General features: G+C 37.2%; 1 protein-coding gene across 2 annotated transcripts in view; it reads right to left on the bottom strand.

Moving 5' to 3' along the window:
* CCDC148 (coiled-coil domain containing 148) overlaps positions 1-19,414 on the bottom strand; it is a 480,287-nt gene that overhangs the window by 264,573 nt on the left and 196,300 nt on the right. For both annotated transcript variants that reach the window (XM_060302422.1, XM_060302421.1), the window contains exon 11: positions 16,575-16,715. In XM_060302422.1, the coding sequence (XP_060158405.1) occupies positions 16,575-16,715 (141 nt within the window). The remainder of the gene's footprint in view (positions 1-16,574; positions 16,716-19,414) is intronic.

Genomic DNA, 19,414 nt, shown 5'->3' with positions numbered 1-19,414 from the left:
TCTTCTCCAATTTCACATCTCTTATTTTAGTCCTCACCCATGACATTCCTACCTCTGCCTCCACCCCAATTCACTACTCTTGCCAGTGACTTCCCAATGATCAAAGCAAATTCAATCCTTATTTTATGTAATGTCTCTGATTCTACAAACCCTTATTTACAGTCTTAAGAAACTACTGACTTTGGCATTCATTCATTCAAAAAATACTTATTGAGCATCTGCTTTAAGCCAGATACTGTGCTATGTACTTGGGATATGGTGCTTAAAGAAAAATTAGGCCTTTGCCTCATGGAGCTGGGAGTTTCGGAAAGAGAGAAAATAAACAAGTAAATGAATGAAAAGAATATTACATGTTCAATTCTAAGAAGGAAATAAGTATGGTGATGATGTAGAAAAATCTGTGTAGAACCATGAGAAGGCATATTTTTAAATGACATTTGGATTAAAATTTGAAAGATGAGAGTGAGACAACCATGGAAAGAGATGAGGGAGATCACTGCAGGAAATGAGAGCTTTAGGTGCAACAGTATTGAGTGGGAACGACCTTGCACATGTTCAGAATTGGGAAGAAAACAGCACAGCTGGAGCAGGTAGTGTGAGTTAAGACTGGAGGTAAGTTTGGGAAGCTGGATGGGGGCTAGATGATTAGGCAAAGATTTAGTTCTAGAAACAAAACAAAAAAAGATATTGAAGAGTTTAAAGCAAAGAGTGATATAATGTGACTTAGATTTTTAAAATATAGCTTGGGCTATATTGAGTGAAGAATGGATAGTAGAGGAGCAAAGGAGAAACAGAGACCAAAGAGAATATGGCAAAAATGATCACTGGGATCTAGGAAATTAATTATTCAGATCTGAGATGTGCTTTTGAGTGGAGTCAGAGTGTTCATTTAAGGATTAGACACGGCTGTTGAAGCTAAAAGGAATCCAGGATAATTCCTAGGTTTTTGCTAGAGCAACTGGTTGGATGATGGTACCAAAAACTGAGATGGGAAATTGGAGGAATAACAGGTTTGGAAAAGGAAGTCAGGAGGCTCAGTATTAAACATTAAACAATTGATGTGACTGTAAGACATTTAAGTAGAGATATCAAATAAACATCTGGAGGTACAGATGGGCGGCTCAATGGAGAATTCAGGGCTGGTCTAAATTAAGGAGATATCTACTTAAAATGCTACAAATGCTATTTGATGCTACAAGACTGGAAAAGATCTATAGAGTGTGAACGTAAATAGAAGAGAAAAGGTGATCATGCACTTTCTTGTTTATCTGCCTTTTGCAGTTTTCTCAACCAGCATAACTTCATTTTCCTCCTCCACCTGTTTATTTTATTCTACCATTAAGACCAGAACAAATGCCATCTCCTTGAATCTTCCTCTGAACCCTCTAGGGAAAATGTTAGTAGGACTTCCCTGGTGGTCCAGTGGTTATGAATCCACCTTCCAGTGAGAGAGTGGTATGGGCATATATACACTACCAAATGTAACACAGATAGCTAGTGGGAAGTAGCCGCATAGTACAGGGAGATCAGCTCGGTGCTTTGTGTCCACCTAGAGGGGTAGGGTAGGGAGGGTGGGAGGGAGATGCAAGAGGGAGGGGATATGGGGATATATGTATATGCACAGCTGATTCACTTTGTTATACAGTAGAAACTAACACACCATTGTAAAGCAATTATACTCCAATAAAGATGTTAAAAGAAAACCCTAATATTAAAAAATAATAAATAAATAAATAAATAAATAAATAAAATCCGCCTTCCAATGCAGCGGACGCGGGTTTGATCCTTGGTCGGGGAACTAAGATCCCACATGCTGCAGGGCAACTAAGCCCTCGCGCCAGAACTAGAGAGCCCACATGCCACAGTGAAGAGCCCGTGCACCACATCGAAAGATCCTGCATGCCACAACAAAAGATCCCATGTGCCGCAACTAAGACCCGATGCAGCCAAATAAATAAATAAATAGTAAAAAAAAAAAAGAGAGAAAGAGAGAGCTCCTAGCTCCAATTTCATCTTTTCATTAAAAATAATAATAATAGCAAAAATATTTTGAAAAAAAAAAAGAAAATGTTCGCTCAATCCTTGGCACACCAGTGATCCTTAATTAAGATTTATTACCCTCCCTTCTTTGTTCTGCTTTGTATTCCTTGATTCTTTTTCAGGAGGGTCTAACACTGGATTGTTACTGATATATTTGGACATTTACTACATGCCTGGCATGCTCTTCCCTGCCTTGTTACCTGCTAAATCCCTCCTGTCCATCATTTAAGACTCAATTGTAGCTTTGCTTTCTCAGCCTTCCTCCTTTCCCCTCTCCTCCAGACATAACTAGGTGTACCTTCTAAGGCACTATTTATGTATCCTTAGCATAATACTTTCCATATTGATCTGCATTATTCATCTTTGTATCCCTAGTATGTTGTATTGTAAATAACACATAGAAGGGCTTAAGTGATCATCATTAGGTGAGTGGGAGCACTTTCTGGTCTCTGGTCTGAGAATAACAAAGTTATGGATGGGAACCAGGCCAGCAGTTTTATTTGCAGGATGGTAAAACTAAACATTTCCCTAAGGACAGTTCCATTACTTTCCATCAATTAATAAGAGCAGGAAGTGTGTGTCATGAAACATTGGCTTTGCAAGGTTCAAACTAAAGTTAAGGTTAAGAGTATTTAACTAGCCTTTTGGAACATTTGTTGAGACACAGATTTTAAACACACTACTGTTTAGATTTTTTGAGTGATCCTTATAACTTTCCAACGATAGAGGAACCAGAAAGTTAGCACACGGGGTAAGAGGTGAATTTAAAGCTTGTCTCCTCTAGACTTGCAGATAAGGTTTCTAGAAAAAGCTTACTTTTCTGAAAACCAAAATGAGTCCTCATTATCCCCCATCTCCACTTGTTATCTCTGATTTGTACTGGATAGTCCTCTTTCGTAGTCCCATATTTTGTTTATTTTGGTAGAGTTAAGCCAATAAAAGTGTAAACAAACTGAAGAAACTATTCTCTATATAGATTTATGGGCCAAAGTAATGCTGTGCTATCTTTTCAGAGGGTTTAAGATCATTTTTATATCCCACCTTACTTTTGTAATCTTCAAAACAATTTGTCTCCAGTTAAAAACTCCATTAGTAAACATGACATTTATGGTATTAAGAGTATATCAGAGTTTAATTTTAAAAAACTTGGACTAATATTACATAACCATTCAATTATTTTCATTCCTTCGGTCCAAAAATTATAATTGCATGGAAGAAGAATTTATTGTTTACACATAGAAACCAGAAAGTTAGGACTAAAGCATTAGAGTAGGAAGACAGTTTGGTCTCTGATTTCAAGCAATCTTCTGTACCTTGCTCCTAGGTCATTATTCCAAAGGCTCCAAAGGCTCTAATTCAGGAGGATGTCATAATGCTTAACCAGATACACAAAATACATGAAATATGAAGTACAGAATATCCAGTTGCCTTACTCATAAACCACTGAGGCAGAGTGATTTTTATTCCATTCTCTAGATTCTCATTTACTTAGCTAATTCCTCACATCTCACACCTTTTCTACTTTTGGCCCGGAATATGCACCCACAGAAAAAGTGTTGTTGCTCCACATGAAAACACAGCAGGGCCTCTTCATTAAAAACAGTCATTCTTTTACTTTAAATTTTTCCCACGTGTTTCATGTAGATGAGCCTGTATCACATAAAGTCACCACCAACCGAAGTCTGACTCTTATTTCTATGCGATCTATTTGACAATCATTTGTATTTTGCCAAGTAAATTTTCACACACTTGTGTGAACTTCCGAAAGGTAAGAAACATGCCTTATACTGTAATATTTATTTGTATCCAGTATATTGCACCTTGCAGATGAGAGGTACGAGATAAACTACTCCAGTGGAAAAGAATATGGAAAGGCAACACTGCACACAGTACTTTTCTTATATCAATTCATATAAATCCAAAACTATTAATAAAGTATCCAGACAGAAAATAATGACAGACCACAGACATCAGTGAACCAATTCATTTAGTCATGTGGGGTGTAGAGGTACATTTAATCCCAAAAGAGCACAAGGGTGTGGTACTTCTCTAAGTCAAATTGTCCATGGAAGCCAGATTCAAGGTTTTTTGGGCTGAAGGTGGACACTTGGTCACTTCCATCCTCAGAACCTTTCAGCCAATGTTATCTCTTCTATACTTTGTGGTATAGAGATCTCTGTGGGCTTTTCAATCCACGATGTGCTGAAGCTTCTGAGCAAAAAATTTGGCTCCAAAATAATTATTTTGCAGGGCATTCTTTGCATCCCATGCAAAGATGGGAAAACTCTCTACACGGGTAAGAAATCAAAGCTAGTTCTTTGGTTTTTAAAAACAGAAAGTCAGTTTTTCCACCATCCTGCCTGGTTATTTGAATTTAATGGATCTCCTTTCAGTCCACAATTCAGACTATTTGTATTTCAGCTACTTATTTTCATTGTCCTAAACTTGAACCTTTTTGCCACCAATCTCTAATCTGATAAACAAGCACATCTACCTACAGTAAGAGGATAAATTGTCATACTCTTTCTGAAGAATAAATAGGGAAGTTAACTAGCAAAAGCCTTCAGAATTAAGAAATAAAGTTTAAGAATTAATATGCAGGCACCTATGCAAAGATTTATATACAGGTATGTTCATTACAGCCTTAAAAGGGTAAAAAAATTGGAAATATTGTAACACCACCAAATAAGAAATTGGTTAAATGCAATTATTCACATAATGAAACACTATGCAAACACCAAAAATTATGTGGTAGGAATACAGAGGAAAATATGCAAGATATATTGATAGATGAAAAAAATCAGGTTAAAAATAATATATGCAGTATCAACTAGTTAAATTAAAATCTTTGTGTATATAGAAAAAAAATATATGAACATTGTTATTAATCTTTTGCTAGTGGTTTAGGATTTCAGGTGATATTTATTGTATTTTGTGTGCTTGACTGTATTTTCCAAACTATTTACAATGGACATAAAAGACTTTATAATTACAAAAGGATGTTTTAAAAGTCTGGCCAAAAAAAATCAAAATTTAGAAGGAATATCCAAGGGACATGACTGTTATTCATTCTGGAAGTTTTTAAACTCTATTCCCATATCAAATTAAATGACAAAAATACTGTATATCTTTGTATATAACATTTTAACTTTTTATCACCTTGCATGCATTACTTTCACTTTCTGTAGAAAAGTTTCACTGAGCTATGATTTAATTTTATGCCATAGGCCTTATAAAGGTTAACACAATATCATATAAGGCTTGATTTACACTCAGTAAAACTTCTATTGAAAATGCTTTCTTCTGGGTGGTTTGCCTCCCTCCCCCTGCCAGCTCCTGATGTGCTAGATGTTGTCTATTATTAGCAAATAAGAGCTAAATGCTTCCTTTTAACTTTAACCATGTTCAATTACAGCATCCCTTTTTAGTCTTGGTTTGCTGACATAACTATATTCCCATCCTCTTAGTTTTTTGTCTCTTATTCTCTTACTAATTTTCTATTTTAATGATTCCTAATAGGAAACAGATGGCACACTCAAAATTAGGTTAAATCCAGAAGAATGTAATAAGGGGACAATGACAAAGAAGGTTAGAATGCAGGGCAATCACAAGGGATCATGTAGTAGCCATGCTGCTTTACCGAGAGCCAGAGAAGGCTGTGTGGGGAGGGCCACCTGACGGGCTGAGACCTTTGGTGGAGGACACAGCTAGTCAATACAACTCTGCAGGGCCAGGAGCTGGGGGAGCAGCTCTCCCAACCTCACTCTCCTCCCTCATCCTCATCTCTAGTGTTCCACTTTGACTGAACACAATCAGAAGCCAGAGGGCAAGGGAGCCTTCTACAGGACAACTCCCTGGGACACAGAGCAGGATGGAGAGTAGATACGCCCCAACGGGTAGATATCTAGCACAATATTGTTAGTGCCTTTATTATAAATTATTTGGAAGTAGGTGATGTCTATATGTGTAAGTAAATAACATGAATCTTTTAGGTGATTTCACTTTGGTCACTTATGTGAGCATTTTTTCCTAGCAGAGCTGCCTACTCGAATTGGCAATAGCTATTTTCTGCCGTGATGTAGTCTTATGTCCTTAGAGCATGATGAGCCAAGAAAGTATTCTGGTGTAAACACATTAGTTATCTCCCTCTTAATTGAAATTCCAGGTGGATTTAAAAATAACTGTTATGTCTTCTTTAGGAGTAAGGTCTATTTTCAGTCTGGGCATTGAAGTATTACATAATGATCGTGTCATATGTTGATTTTGCTAAAATGAATTTGTCTGTAATCTTGTTTAATTTCTCTCTTTTCACTATTCATTAAAAAGGGAGTATATATACTGAGGATGTTGTATTTCAAAGCCTGAAGTGTCAGGGAGAGTGAAAAGTGAAAAGTAATCAAACCTCAGAGTCATTCAATCATGACTTCTTAGAGCTGAGGTGATTTTAGCAATCATTTAATTCAAACACCTCATTTTACAATTGGGGAGGGAAAATCCTGCAGAGCCTACATATCTTGCCCAAGGTCATCCACCTTGTTAGGGCCTCCTAGTTTGGCATATTTTCCTCTATATCTCAACATCAAAGTACAGTTGTATTCTGCTCATACATTAAATTCACTCACTCAAACAATATTTATTGAGTGCCTTGTGTCAGGCACGGGAGATAAAACAATGAAGAAAATGGACAAATCCCCCCTTTTTACAGGGCTTACATTCTAGAAGAGAAAGAGAAGACAGTCAATAAATAAATAAAGATATGTCAGAGGAACGATAAATGCCAAGAAAAAAATAAAGTAGGGTAAATGGACAGAGTGACAAGGAAGGAGGATGCTATTTTAAGTTTGGTAGTCAAGGATAGACATTCTCTCTGATGACATTTGAGCGTGACCCTGAATAGAGTGAGAGAGTGAGTTATACAGACATCTGGGGGAGGACTCTTCCAGGCAGAAGGAACAGCCAGTGCAAAAGGCTAAGGGGACATGTGCTAGGGTGTTCGAGGAGGAAGAAATAGGCTGTGATGGCTGGAGCAGGAGGAGTGATGGGGGAAGTCGCAGGATATGAGATCCAAGAGATATTGAGCGTAATGCGGGGAATGACATAATCTGACACACCTTTTAAAAGCATCACTCTGCCTGTTGCGCGGGAAATCGATGGAGGGGGAGGGAGGGAAGAGAAAGGGAGGATGCAGAGAAATGAATTAGAAGAGTAAGAGGTTTATAATAGTTCTGATTTGGAATGCAGAGCCTTCTATTCATGACAATAGGTAAGGGTGTGAGTATAGGGTGTGAGGGGGGAAAACAAGAGTCAAAATATCAAGGCTTTTGGCCTGAGCACTGGGAGAATAGGATTCCATTTATTGAGAAAAGGAATATGGGGGAAAGAGTGGGTTTGGAGAGAAAAACGAGATTACACTTGGGTCAAATTAGATTTGAGGCAGTGGGATGTGTGAGTTTGCAGTTCAAGAGAGAAATCTAGACCAGAGATATTAATTGGTAATTTGAGTCAGCATATAAATGGCATATGAAGTACATTGGATTGGTTGAGATCCCCTAGAAAGTACACATACTTAGAGCACCGAGGCCCCAGGGAACTCCAAGACTTAGAACGATGAGGAGGATCCATCCAAGTTTATGGAGAAAGAGAACCCAGTGAGATAAAAGAACAGAGGATGGCTTCCTAGAAGCTAAATATCAAGTTTTCCAAAGAGGAGGCAGTGATCACTTCCATCTTAATAGTTCAAGTAAAGTGAGGACTGAGAACAGACCCCTGGAATTAGCAACATGGAGATCACTGATGACCTTGACAAGCACAGCTTTGCTGGAATCGAGGGACAAAATGGCTCAAGCGACAATGGGTGGGATGAAGCGAGGACAGTGTGTAGAGGCTACAGGATAGTGAGATTTTCTTAACAGGGGAAGCATGAGGTCAAGGGAGAGTGTGTTTCTAAATACAAGGGAGAATGGTATATTTATAGGTTAATAGGAAAGATCTAGAATAAAAGGGGGAAGTGGTGGTGGGAGAGAGATTTGGATGACCTTGCGTAGGAGAGAGGGAATAGGATTCTGTGCATAAGTGAAGGGGCTGGCCATAGACAGGAGTACAGATACTTAATGCATTGTAAAAGGAGGGAAGGAAAGGAGTGGGTACAGATTCTGATAGGTTGGTAGATGCAATGTTGGAAGCCTGTGGAAATTTTCTTCTTGTGAAATAAGATATTGAGAGGTAAAAAAAAAAAAAATCACAATCAAAATCGTTAATATTTTCTTCAGTCAACTTAACAAAAGAGCAACACCAAGGAGGCAATGAAGCTGTTTTTTTTTTTTTTTAACCTGCTCGTAACACATGTCTTATACTTGACACTTCAACTGTGATCAAACCATAATGGTCTGGCTTCTTGTAAAGTGTTTGGCTATAGTGGTTCATTAACCCAAGGAGAGAAATCCTGAGAGAATATTAATAAGACAGACTGCATGTACCTGTAAAACATGAAAGAAATACTCCTAGTAAGCAGACTACTAAAGAGATTTTAAATTATCAAGTACCTATCAATTTAACAGTTCTGAGTACACTAGAACAGGATCAAAGCCATGAAAATTACCCTAAAGCAAACAGTTTGAAACCAAGTTTTCTCAAAATTGGTTAATCACAAAATTAATAGCAAACAGCAATCACCGTGATGGGCAGCACAGCACAGTGTTTAAAATCATGAACGATGGAGTTAGACCTCCTGGGTTCAAATCCTAATTGCACTGCTTAATGGCTATGTGACTTTGGGGAAATTATATTCCCTCTATGTGTCTCTGTTTCCTCATTTATAAAATGAAGATCATATTAGTACCCACCCCTTAGGGTTATTAAGAAGATTAAATGAACATAGAACTGTGCCTTGCACATAGCAAGCATTGTATAGGTGTCTGTTAATTAAATCATATCACTGTGAATAATCAAGACCTAGCCAGAAAATGCAGCCAAAAATTGACACCTGGAGTTAAGTTTTAAGACTTTTAAAACTGCCTACTGGGAAATCTTTTACAGAAAAACAAATACATCTGTCTCTTGATCATCTAGGGTATTTTTTCCCCTCCATCTGACTTTTTTCTTAAAATTGTGTCCTGACAAAGAGTAGGAAGATTCCATAATTTCCACTTTTAAAAAAGAAGTTCTAATGGAAATCTTCACTTTTAAAAGACATGGAAACCAGAAAAGTGAGCCTCTTGGATTACCATCCTACTTTTCTGTCACCTATTGACTCATATACTGAGAGCTGACCCTACATTTAGACTCATATTAGAAGGTCATAATCAGTTAACAAGCTATGTTAATGTTCATTTCTAAATTTTAATGACAAAATAAGGAACATTATGAATATTTTTAAATTATATGATCCTTGATTTATTTTCTTTTCTCCCATACCGCATTCATTTCTTTACTCATACAATATCATTCAGAGGACTGGTTAAATATTCAGAAGATAAAGTCTGAACCCCCAGTTTATTTTGGAGTCATTTCTACATAAAATACACCTTAACTATCTTTTCTTTTTGACCATTGTAATATCCTGATAGTTAATTTACCTACTAGGTTTTATGGCGCCAATATTTTGGGTATTTCATCAGATTTTCAAATAAAAGTACCAAAAATTAAAAGAAAAACACCCGCTCAAACTTTGACTGCAAGATCACATTTCTAGGAGTTAGTAACTGAGAGCACCACAAAACCGAAGGTGGGAAGTAGGTTCAACAGATTGGTCTTCAGCCAGATGGGGCTACTTCAGCTCTAGCTGCAGGTGGTCCCTACGCAGAGATGCTTGCAGTGAGAGATCTGGGTGGGCGGATTTTAGAGCAGAGGTCAAACTGGCGTTCAGAGAGGTTCAAAGACATGTTTTTAAGGTCGAAAGAGTCTATGAGAGTTTTTATATTCCATATTCTCCATTTTATAAAAATGTAAAAAAGTGTTGTATACCAATTTGAGATCATCTGAATGTCACTGCATGACTGAGTGCTGCCACAGTGTTTTTTGTTTGTGTTCACAATTCAGTTGGTCCCCAGTGGTACATTACATAAACTGACAGTATATCTTAAGTCATTTTAGTCTAAGTGGGATCCAGTTAGACCAATCAGTCTTTCTCCCTCCCTCTGCTCCCCAGAGCATTTCGTTCCCCAAGAACCAAATGGGCTTTTGTGGATTTTATGGGATTCACCTTGTTAGAAAAAAGCCAATAAACACAGGTCTTTTTGAGATGAACCCTTCTCTCTCTTGGCCTCCTGCTGATGTGGCTGTGAGAAACTGCCCTTAAAACTTCTCTGAGGCTCTCTAGTTTGAGAGTATCTATGAGAAACACCCCTTATCTCTTGGAAGTGTTGCTTATATGAATGGATACACTGACCCTTTGATCTTTTCGAGGCTATAACAAAGGGTTGTACATTCACACTTTCAGTCTTTTCCCTATGCCATGCTGTTGGAAATAAACTCTTAACTCTAGAGTCTTTTGCCATTAGGATAGATGGAGATAGAACCTTGCCATTAGGATAGATCCTCCTTTCTCCTGTTTCCAATAATATGTTCATTGCTTCCTTCTGAACCCTTATCAGCCACATCTTATCCATATTTCTACTAACGGTATGTTCAAGGCATTCTAGTCTTTTTTCTATCATGCTCCTCAAAATTCTTCCAACTTCTCTCCACTTCCCAACTCCAAAAAAACTTCCACATTTTTATGTATTTGTTATAGTAGCATTTCACGTCCAGATACCAAAATCTGTATTGATTTTTTAAATTGCTGTGTAACAAACTACCACAAATTTAGCAATTTAAAGCAATACTCACTTATTAGCTCAGAATCCTATAAGTCAGAGGTTCAGAAAGGCATGGCTAGGCTCTCTGCTCATGACATCACAAGCCTAAAGTCAAGGTGTTGCCAAAACTGATTTCTCATCTGGAAGCTTCAGAGAAAAATTTGCTTCCAAGCTCATTCCTTTTTTTTTTTTTTTTTTTTTTTTTGTCAAAATTCAGTTTGTTACAATTATAGGACTATAGGTTACTGGGTCCTATTTCCTTTCTGGCTGTCAGCTAGGGCCACTCTTATCTCCTATGGGGCCACCCACATTTCTTGCCATGTGATCTCCTCCATCTCCAAGCCAACAATGGTGGGTCAAGTCCCTTTTATACTTTAAATCTCTGGCTACCCATCCTGTGACCAGCCAGAGACACCTCTCTGCTTTTAAAGGGTTCATGTGACTAGGTCACGTCCACCCAAATAATCTCCCTTTCTCAACGTTGTCTGTGCCATATAATATAACCTAATTAGGTATTTACAGTCCTGGCAATTATACAGGTATGTATCCCGGGATGGCAGAAAGTCTCGGGGCCCATCTTAGAAGGCTGTCTGTCACGGGGCTATCCATTGGCCCCTTTAAGTCCCAACAATCTTGAAGAAGCAGAGTTTAAAACCTGGGAATTTTTTTTTTCTCATTCTCTGTGTCCACCTTTTTTTCTACTCTTGGCTCTTTAGATCAGTATATTATTAGATTGATAAACGCTGGAGAAGAGATTTCATAATATCATGATGAATTACTCTCATAAGAACCCATAAATCCCCACATAGAGAGAATGGCTTTGATCTGAATGTACTCTGGATTCCCTCCTAAGCACAGAGTTTCTTGAACCTTCTGAGAAGTAGTACTGTTCCACCCCTTTCGCCTGCATTCTGATTAAGATAGCCTCCCCTCTTCTGTTTTAGATTCTTTCCTCTCTTCCCTGGTTATCTGTCAGATGAATATAATTCTGAGTGTTTGCCAGGTCACCTGAGGACAAAGGGAAGCACCCAATTGCCAAGGTTCTACTGAAGACTGGGTCTATTGGTATTTACTGGTGCAATGTCACTTGAGGCTCCCCAGAAACATCTCTGAGATAAGGCTGAAGGTCACACGGCTGGTGGAGTTATTCTGACTTTTCTGACTATGTTCCCCACCCCTCAGTTGTGCAATATGAGTGGTTTCAATGCTGGATTCAGAGTTGGTGAAAATTGGGAGGGAACTGTGACACGATAAATCAAGGAAGGGATATATCTCCTTTTTCTGTGAGCCTTGCTTAAAGTCTCCATTTTGGGAGCAAGGCTGAAAATATCCTCGCCTTGGATCCCATAGAATGCCAAGCATCATGCAGCAACAAAACCTCCTAAAATGCTGTGATGCAGAGCAATTTCTTTGTTATTCAAGCCATCCAAAGAGCCACACCTAGTAAAAGGGTGGTTCTGGGACCAATATTACATATCAGGCATTTTGAGGTTCATCTAGCATGGCAGTCTTGTTTCTTACAATAGCTCCTAGGGATAGTTTATGGAAAGGCATCATCTCTTGATTTTACCATGACAATTGTGAAAGTGGAGAGATGCTTCTGAAATATTACCATTGTCACCTAACAGCTTATGAATCAAAACTTTCCTTGAGTCTTGAGATAAAACTATGAAAACTGAATATTATGTTCAACTAGAGTTTTAAAGCACAAAAGAAAAAAGTGATCTAATAAATGTACATTTGCAAGGAGCTGGGCACCTACTAGGATAAACTTTGCCACTGGATACAAATTATGTTATTCCCACAAAAAGAAAATATTATTTCCTAAAAGACAAATTACTGGGAAGAAGAATTAGGATAAAGCTGATCTCTTGTTCAGAAATCCTAATGTGGGGTTCTACACATGGCATAGTTTCTCTACCTCTATTGCTGCTCTCTTACGAGAAGAGACAGGCAAGTGAAACAGTAGATGGCGAGAGACAGAACACCAGGTAATAAAGCAACCAGTCTCAAGTCAGGGGGAGGCTGTCTGTAGGGGGTTTTCTGCCAAGCTTCTATTAAGCACTGAAGAACTAAAATTTGTCTCCAACATGTAAAATAGTTAAAACAAAGGGAATCTAGATTTGCGTTTAGTATATATAAAGGTAGTCAGAACTTTGGTCAGTATGTCTGAGTTGACATAGAAATCTTTTTTCCCACTTTAAACACAGAAATTTTGGACAAACTATACCACAACTATACACCCACACCCAGTGTCCCAGTGCTGAAAATAAAGATGGAACTCAAAGTCAAAGCAGTGAGAAGGAGCCAAAGCCAAGTGACTCCTGGGGAGAACTGGACCTGAGATACGTCTGAGGAGCTGGTGGCCAGGCCTTCAGTGTTAGTTGTGGGACCTGTGCACATGGGTGCAGGAACCAAGCTACCTACGAAGAGAAAGAAATCATATAGGATTTGTCCATACACACAAGGGAAACTAGCTACACCGTGACCACTCCCCAGGAGAGTGACAAAGGAGCCAACTTTCTGCTTGGGACCAGAGGAAGAAAAGGGCCAAGTGCAGAACCCCAGTGCTGTGCATGAGTGCTAAGTCAGCACCCACTCCCAGCTCACAGCATGGGTCCCAAGTCTCAAAGTTAATATACAAACTGGTCCTGGGCCAGTAAAATGCATAGGGCCCTTAGCAGAGGCAAACATAAAAGCTCTCTGTAGAGATGTTCTCACTACCAGGTCATAGTTCATAAAGGAAAGCACAATTCACAAAGAAAAAGTTTAAGAACTTCGATTATTTGATCATTTGAAATTTCCGTGGAACTACAGACACTGAGGCAAATTTAAAGGCAAATGACCAATGAAGGAAAATATTTGCAACTCATGTAACTGATAAAAAGAAATAATATTCAGAATTTATAAAGAACATCTATAGATTAAATAAAAAAAAAATAGACAATGGACAAGAAGCATGAATAAGCAATTCAGAGAGGAAGAAAACTGCCCAATAAACATGAGATTTCCAATCTCACAAGTGACCAGGAGAATCCAATTTAAAACATTGAGATACTGTTCCCATTTAGCATACTGGCAAAAGTCAAAAAGAATAGTTTTAATGTCTTATAAAGTAAAAAAAAAAAAAGTCTTATATAAAGTTGAAAACATACACATCCTGCAACATAGTGATTCCCACCCCAGGTACACCCTAGAGAAAGCTGTGCATACATGCCCTGGTCAATATGTACGAAGTGGCTGCTGCAGCACACTTTCAAGAACAGAACTTAAGAAACTTAAATGTTATCCACTAAAAGAAGGGATAAATGGTATCCTAGTTCTACAGTGGAACACTATATAGCCATTAAAAGAATAAACTAGCTCTCTGTGTATTAACATGGCTATATTTCAAAATGTAAGGGTAAATGGAGAAGTACATGCTGCAGAATAATAGTGTGGTAATATTCATGAGAGAAGTAAGAGAAATGAAATACATATTAAAATATGTTAAAAGCAATAGATAGCCTGAAAGATAGCAATAAAATTCATGATGGAGATTGCCTTTGGTGTGGTAAGAAGGCAAATGGTACTGAGTTAAGTCCTCAAAAGAAGACTTCAACTTTATCTATAAAATAAAATAAACCTGAAACAGAATGAAAATGTCAACAGTTTCAATGCTAGGTGATGAGTACTAATGTATTTATTACATCAATCTCTGTATTTTAAACTTTTTTTCTAAATGTAAGAAATAATTTTTAAAAGAAAATAAATAAAATAAAATATATGCCTCGGGCCCATACACTTTCAAGAGGTTGACCATGAATTTGGCTTAGAGCTTAATTATTCCTTCCATCACTGTTTGTTTTGTTGTTGTTGTTTTGGTGTCAGGCCAAATTTCAAGCCAAATGTCAATAGCTTATCTGCAAGCTAATAAAGGTCTCTCTCTCATCTTTCAAAACACCTTTCTCTCATTTCCAGAAATCTAAGAGACTGAGGAGAAAACAGCAAGCAGTCTGTCTATCCATTCCTGTATAACCATGCCAATTCCCCAACTCAAATTTAATTTAACAATGAAATGCACTTACTTCAATTCTCAATATTTGAGTTACTAATTTGTGTATTCTTTCACTGTCTTTGTAAGTTCCCAGAAAGCGGAACTGTATCTAAATCTCTTTATATGGCACTTAAAATGACACTACATGCAAACAAATGCTTAAAAATACGGTACTTTTCATGATCATACTAATTCATAGAGGAAGGGCTATGAAAGGTGCCCAGGTAGATGACAAATCTCTAAGGATATGTAGTTTCATAATAGTTAATAATTGTTAAGTTTTCCCACAGAGATGTGTATAGTTCACCTATGTTATTTGAAACATGATTGATATTTATGAGTTTCTCTCTTGATGGGGACTTGATGAAACCACCCAACTTCCTTAGAAGTTAGACTGTTAATTATGTCTTCTTTGCAGCTTACTTTGTCAAAAATCATATAACTTCTCTACGTGTTGTTTTTTACACATGCTGACTCTACACCAATTTGCTGATATAAGAGCACAAAACAAGCAAGAATAATGGCAACTGAAGTATAAAGTGCAGAAATCTGACTTCTAGCTAAAAAACCATAGTGCCTTTTTTTTCCCCTCATGTTTAATTTTAAAGGAAAAACTTCTAGACAAGAGTTTCATAAACCTGGTTGACCATATAAAGTATCAATTGTGTTCACAAAAGCAAAAATTTACTCATCAAGGACTGTGAATTAGTCATTCTTAGCACTTTAAGCAACTCCAAAAGAAAACATTTTACATATCATGCAGATCAAGCCAATACAGGTGTACAGGTTAATGGAAGTTCCTTTCATTATGTTATAGAGTTGATCATAAATTGCCTTTTGTGAATCATTTCCACAGAAGTCATAAAATCTTAAAGAAAAATATTTTTTACTGTAAATTCTATCACTTTTGTGGTGTGGAAAAACAAAATATCTAAACAAATATCCCATATATTTTTTAAAAATCTCCTCTGAATATGTTTTACTTTCCACAGGTTGTCAGAAATCATTTTAAAGCTGTTAATAAGTGTTTTGGGGAATTCCCAGGTGGTCCAGTGGTTAGGACTCCACGCTTCCACTGCAGAGGGCATGGGTTCAACCCCTGGTTGGGGAACTAAGATTCCGCAAGCTGCATGGCACAGCCAAAAAAAAAAAATTAAAAAAAATAAGTGTTTTGATTAATATTTTGAAGGTTGGGAAACAAATGTTCGTTCAAAAGTAGATGATGAATTTGTATCAATATGAAAAACCAAACAATCTAACACATAATAAATCAAGAAGTAAATTCTTTAAAGGGCCTTTTGGTATTCTATGAATTGTACTGACCCCAGTATAATGTATTTTCCCAATAAGGACATCTTTTGATAGTCATTTGCTGTACTGCAGTCAACCAAAATGGTACCCCAGTACCTCTGGTTTTGCCACGTCCCTATTTAGTACACGATTTAACAACAATCACAAACCCTATCTTTTCTTTATCTACAGCATCTCTTCTAATCACATGTACTTGTGCTTGTGAAGGTCAATAAAGTGGGTTCTCCTCCATGTCTTTGAAGCTCAAATATATTTAAGCAAGACTCCACTAGAACCTTATGAATCTTTCTAAGAACTGCTTATGAGGATTCCATGCCAAACACCAAGGTCAATCAAATCTCAATCAGGCAATTAAACATTCATTCACACATTCACAGCAACAGTATAAATACTTTTTTTTTCTTCTCTTCTCTTTGTAACAATTCCTTCTTCTTCCACTGTTTCTCTTTCTCCTCTTCCTTTTCTCTCCTTCTGGCAGAAATTTCCATTTCCAGTCTTGCTACCTCTTCCTGGTGGGCTCGCCACTGAAGAACCTGAAATAGAAATTCATTCCAATAACTATACACACTCAAGTGATTTCACAGATCACAAGGAGACTAGGTTCTGAATCAAGCAGATGTCAAAGATTTTCCAAGTACACATTAAAATTCTGTGTGCACATGAGCGTGTGATGTATGTGCAAGATGTGTGTGTGTTAGTATTAAAAGGAGAAAGCAACTTTAAAATCACCTCATTCAGAGATTCTTCACTTGGATTCATGGAATGAAATCCTAAAGAGTCCGTGAACTGACTTCAAAGGATCTGTGAATTCTCATAAGTATTATGGGAAAGTTTTGTGTTTTTGCACAGCTGTGATTTTCTGGAACAATAGTTCCAGTTTCTGGTCAACAGTTTTCAAATGGTCCTAATATCCTAAAATTTTTAAGAACTACTGATATATTTCATCCTGATTTTTGTAAGTGAATAAAATGAGCCTGAATGAAGATGAAAAAACTGTTAAGACATTTAAAAGAAATTTCTGGGTACTGACAGGTGTTACTGGTAGAAGTATAATTGGCACAGCACTTCTAGAGGACACTGGGCAATATGTAAATACGTATCACAAGAGAAAACATGCATAGTCTTTGACCCACAACCCCACTTTGGGGAAGTTATTCAAAGAAGACAATCAACTGGACAAGTGCACAAAAATGTACCCATGAGGAATATTCACTGCAGTTCTGCTTAAACAGAAAAACTGGAAAGCGTCTAAGTGTCTGGCAACAAGAGATAGCTTAAATTAATTATGGTATCGTCATACAATGACTGCCATTGAAAAAGGATCTATATTTCCATATTCATCAACATAGAAAATATCCACAACATATTATTAGATGCAAAAAAGCAGGTGCAAAACCACATTTATAGTATGATCTCATTAATATAAATTATCATCTATGTATCTACACATAGAAAGAGATTTGGAAGGAGGTTTACCAAAACAATAATAATTGTTATCTCTGAATAGTAGCATTTCATGGAATTTTAAAAATTTATCCTTAAGCCTTTCTATGCCAAGTGACATTTTTACAATAAACATGTATTATCTTTGTAAGCAGTAAACCAATGAAACTAACAAAATAAAAACAAACACATGTTCCATGTACACACGTAGCTAACGAAGCAGAGAGGAGGGAGATGGAGAGGTATGCAGAAATTTTTTTTGGAAAAGGAAGAAACTAGCATTCTCAGTTTAATACCTCTTTGCCTTACATATTTGATATAAGCATGACTCATTATGGTAATATATAAAGTGAAAATTGAATAAATAAAATATCATAGAAATATGATGAGCTAAAATGACTAAATAGTTAAGCTCTTTTTGCACTTTCATTATTCAAAGTTTATTTTCTAAAAATATATTTTGCTCTATTTATCAAAATAACCAAGGAAATTCAGACCCCTGATTTTCAAGCACACTTAGGTTTCCCCATCTACTGCTTATCTTGGCCGTATTTATCTTCTTGTTTTGAACCCTGTTCCTAGAATAAGATCATCCATGCCTTCTGTCCTGACCTCTTACTTCCCAACTATTCCTTTCTGTACCCACCTTCCATCTGCAACATGCTATATCAAAATCAAGTGTCCTATCAAGTGCTACCAGGGATCACTCTCCTGAATACCTAAAGGATAGTTTTCGGTCCCTCTTTCCTTAACCTCATGGTTGGTACTTAACCCTGTCAACCATCTCTTCATGTTTAAAACTCTTTCCTTCCTTGGCTATAACACTGTTCTCCCCTGCTTCTCCACCAATGAATACTACCTCTTCTCTTCTTCCTGCTTCTTGTGTCTACCCTATACGCAACTCTATTGCTATCCTTTCTCAACCTCAGCCTCTCTCTGTTCGTTATCTGATGTGCTCATCCTCTCCTATGAGTTAACCTATCACTTCTGTTGGTCTGACTCTAAAATGTACAATAGCAACTCTGCATTTTTGTCTGCAATCCCATCCTAACAAATGCTTAAAGACTTTGCTGTATGTATGTGCACCCAAAACACAACATTTCCAAAATTAAACTTGACTTCTTTAACTTTGCCATAGCTTCACACCAAGTCCTGTGCATCTGCCTCTTCTTTCAAACAATCTTGTTTGTTCTGTGAAACCACAAGTATCTCTGTAGTTTCCATTTTTATTACTATGTACATCTATCAACATGACTAATTCTTTACATTTTACCTATTACTTGAACAATCTTATATTTCTTAAGCTCAGATGGGCTTTTATTTATAACAAATCAGCTTCTAGACTACTGAATTTCCCTAAGCCACTTTGCTGTAATTTCCTAGTCCATCCAAAGTCTATGTGCCAAATGTATTTAGAACAATACCAGAAAGCTCATGGGGTGATGTCAATTTCTCCAAATATGACCTAAATAATTTAGCTTTCTCACTTCCAACCAATGCCCTACTTTAACCTAGCTAATGTATAATCTCTAGGTAGGTTTTTTCCTGTGCCTTTCCTTATACCACCATTCTTGTCCTTAGCCTCATGGCGTGACCGAAACTATTCCCCCACCTGAAATGCCCTCTGTTCCCCCCTATTTCATAAAGTGCTTCTTGGTCCACCATGTGTCTCACATTTTCGATGAAACATTCTCCAACCCACACTCATCTCTCTTTTATTTCACTTACCATATGATAACTGTTCTCTAATCATTTTGAGCATAATGTTTCTATTTTCATTTAGAGCAGA

The sequence above is a fragment of the Globicephala melas genome, chromosome 7 (assembly GCF_963455315.2).
Source record: "Globicephala melas chromosome 7, mGloMel1.2, whole genome shotgun sequence".
Taxonomy (NCBI): Eukaryota; Metazoa; Chordata; class Mammalia; order Artiodactyla; family Delphinidae; genus Globicephala; species Globicephala melas.
Note: the sequence above shows the minus strand (reverse complement) of the source record. Positions and strands in the feature narration are given on the sequence as shown.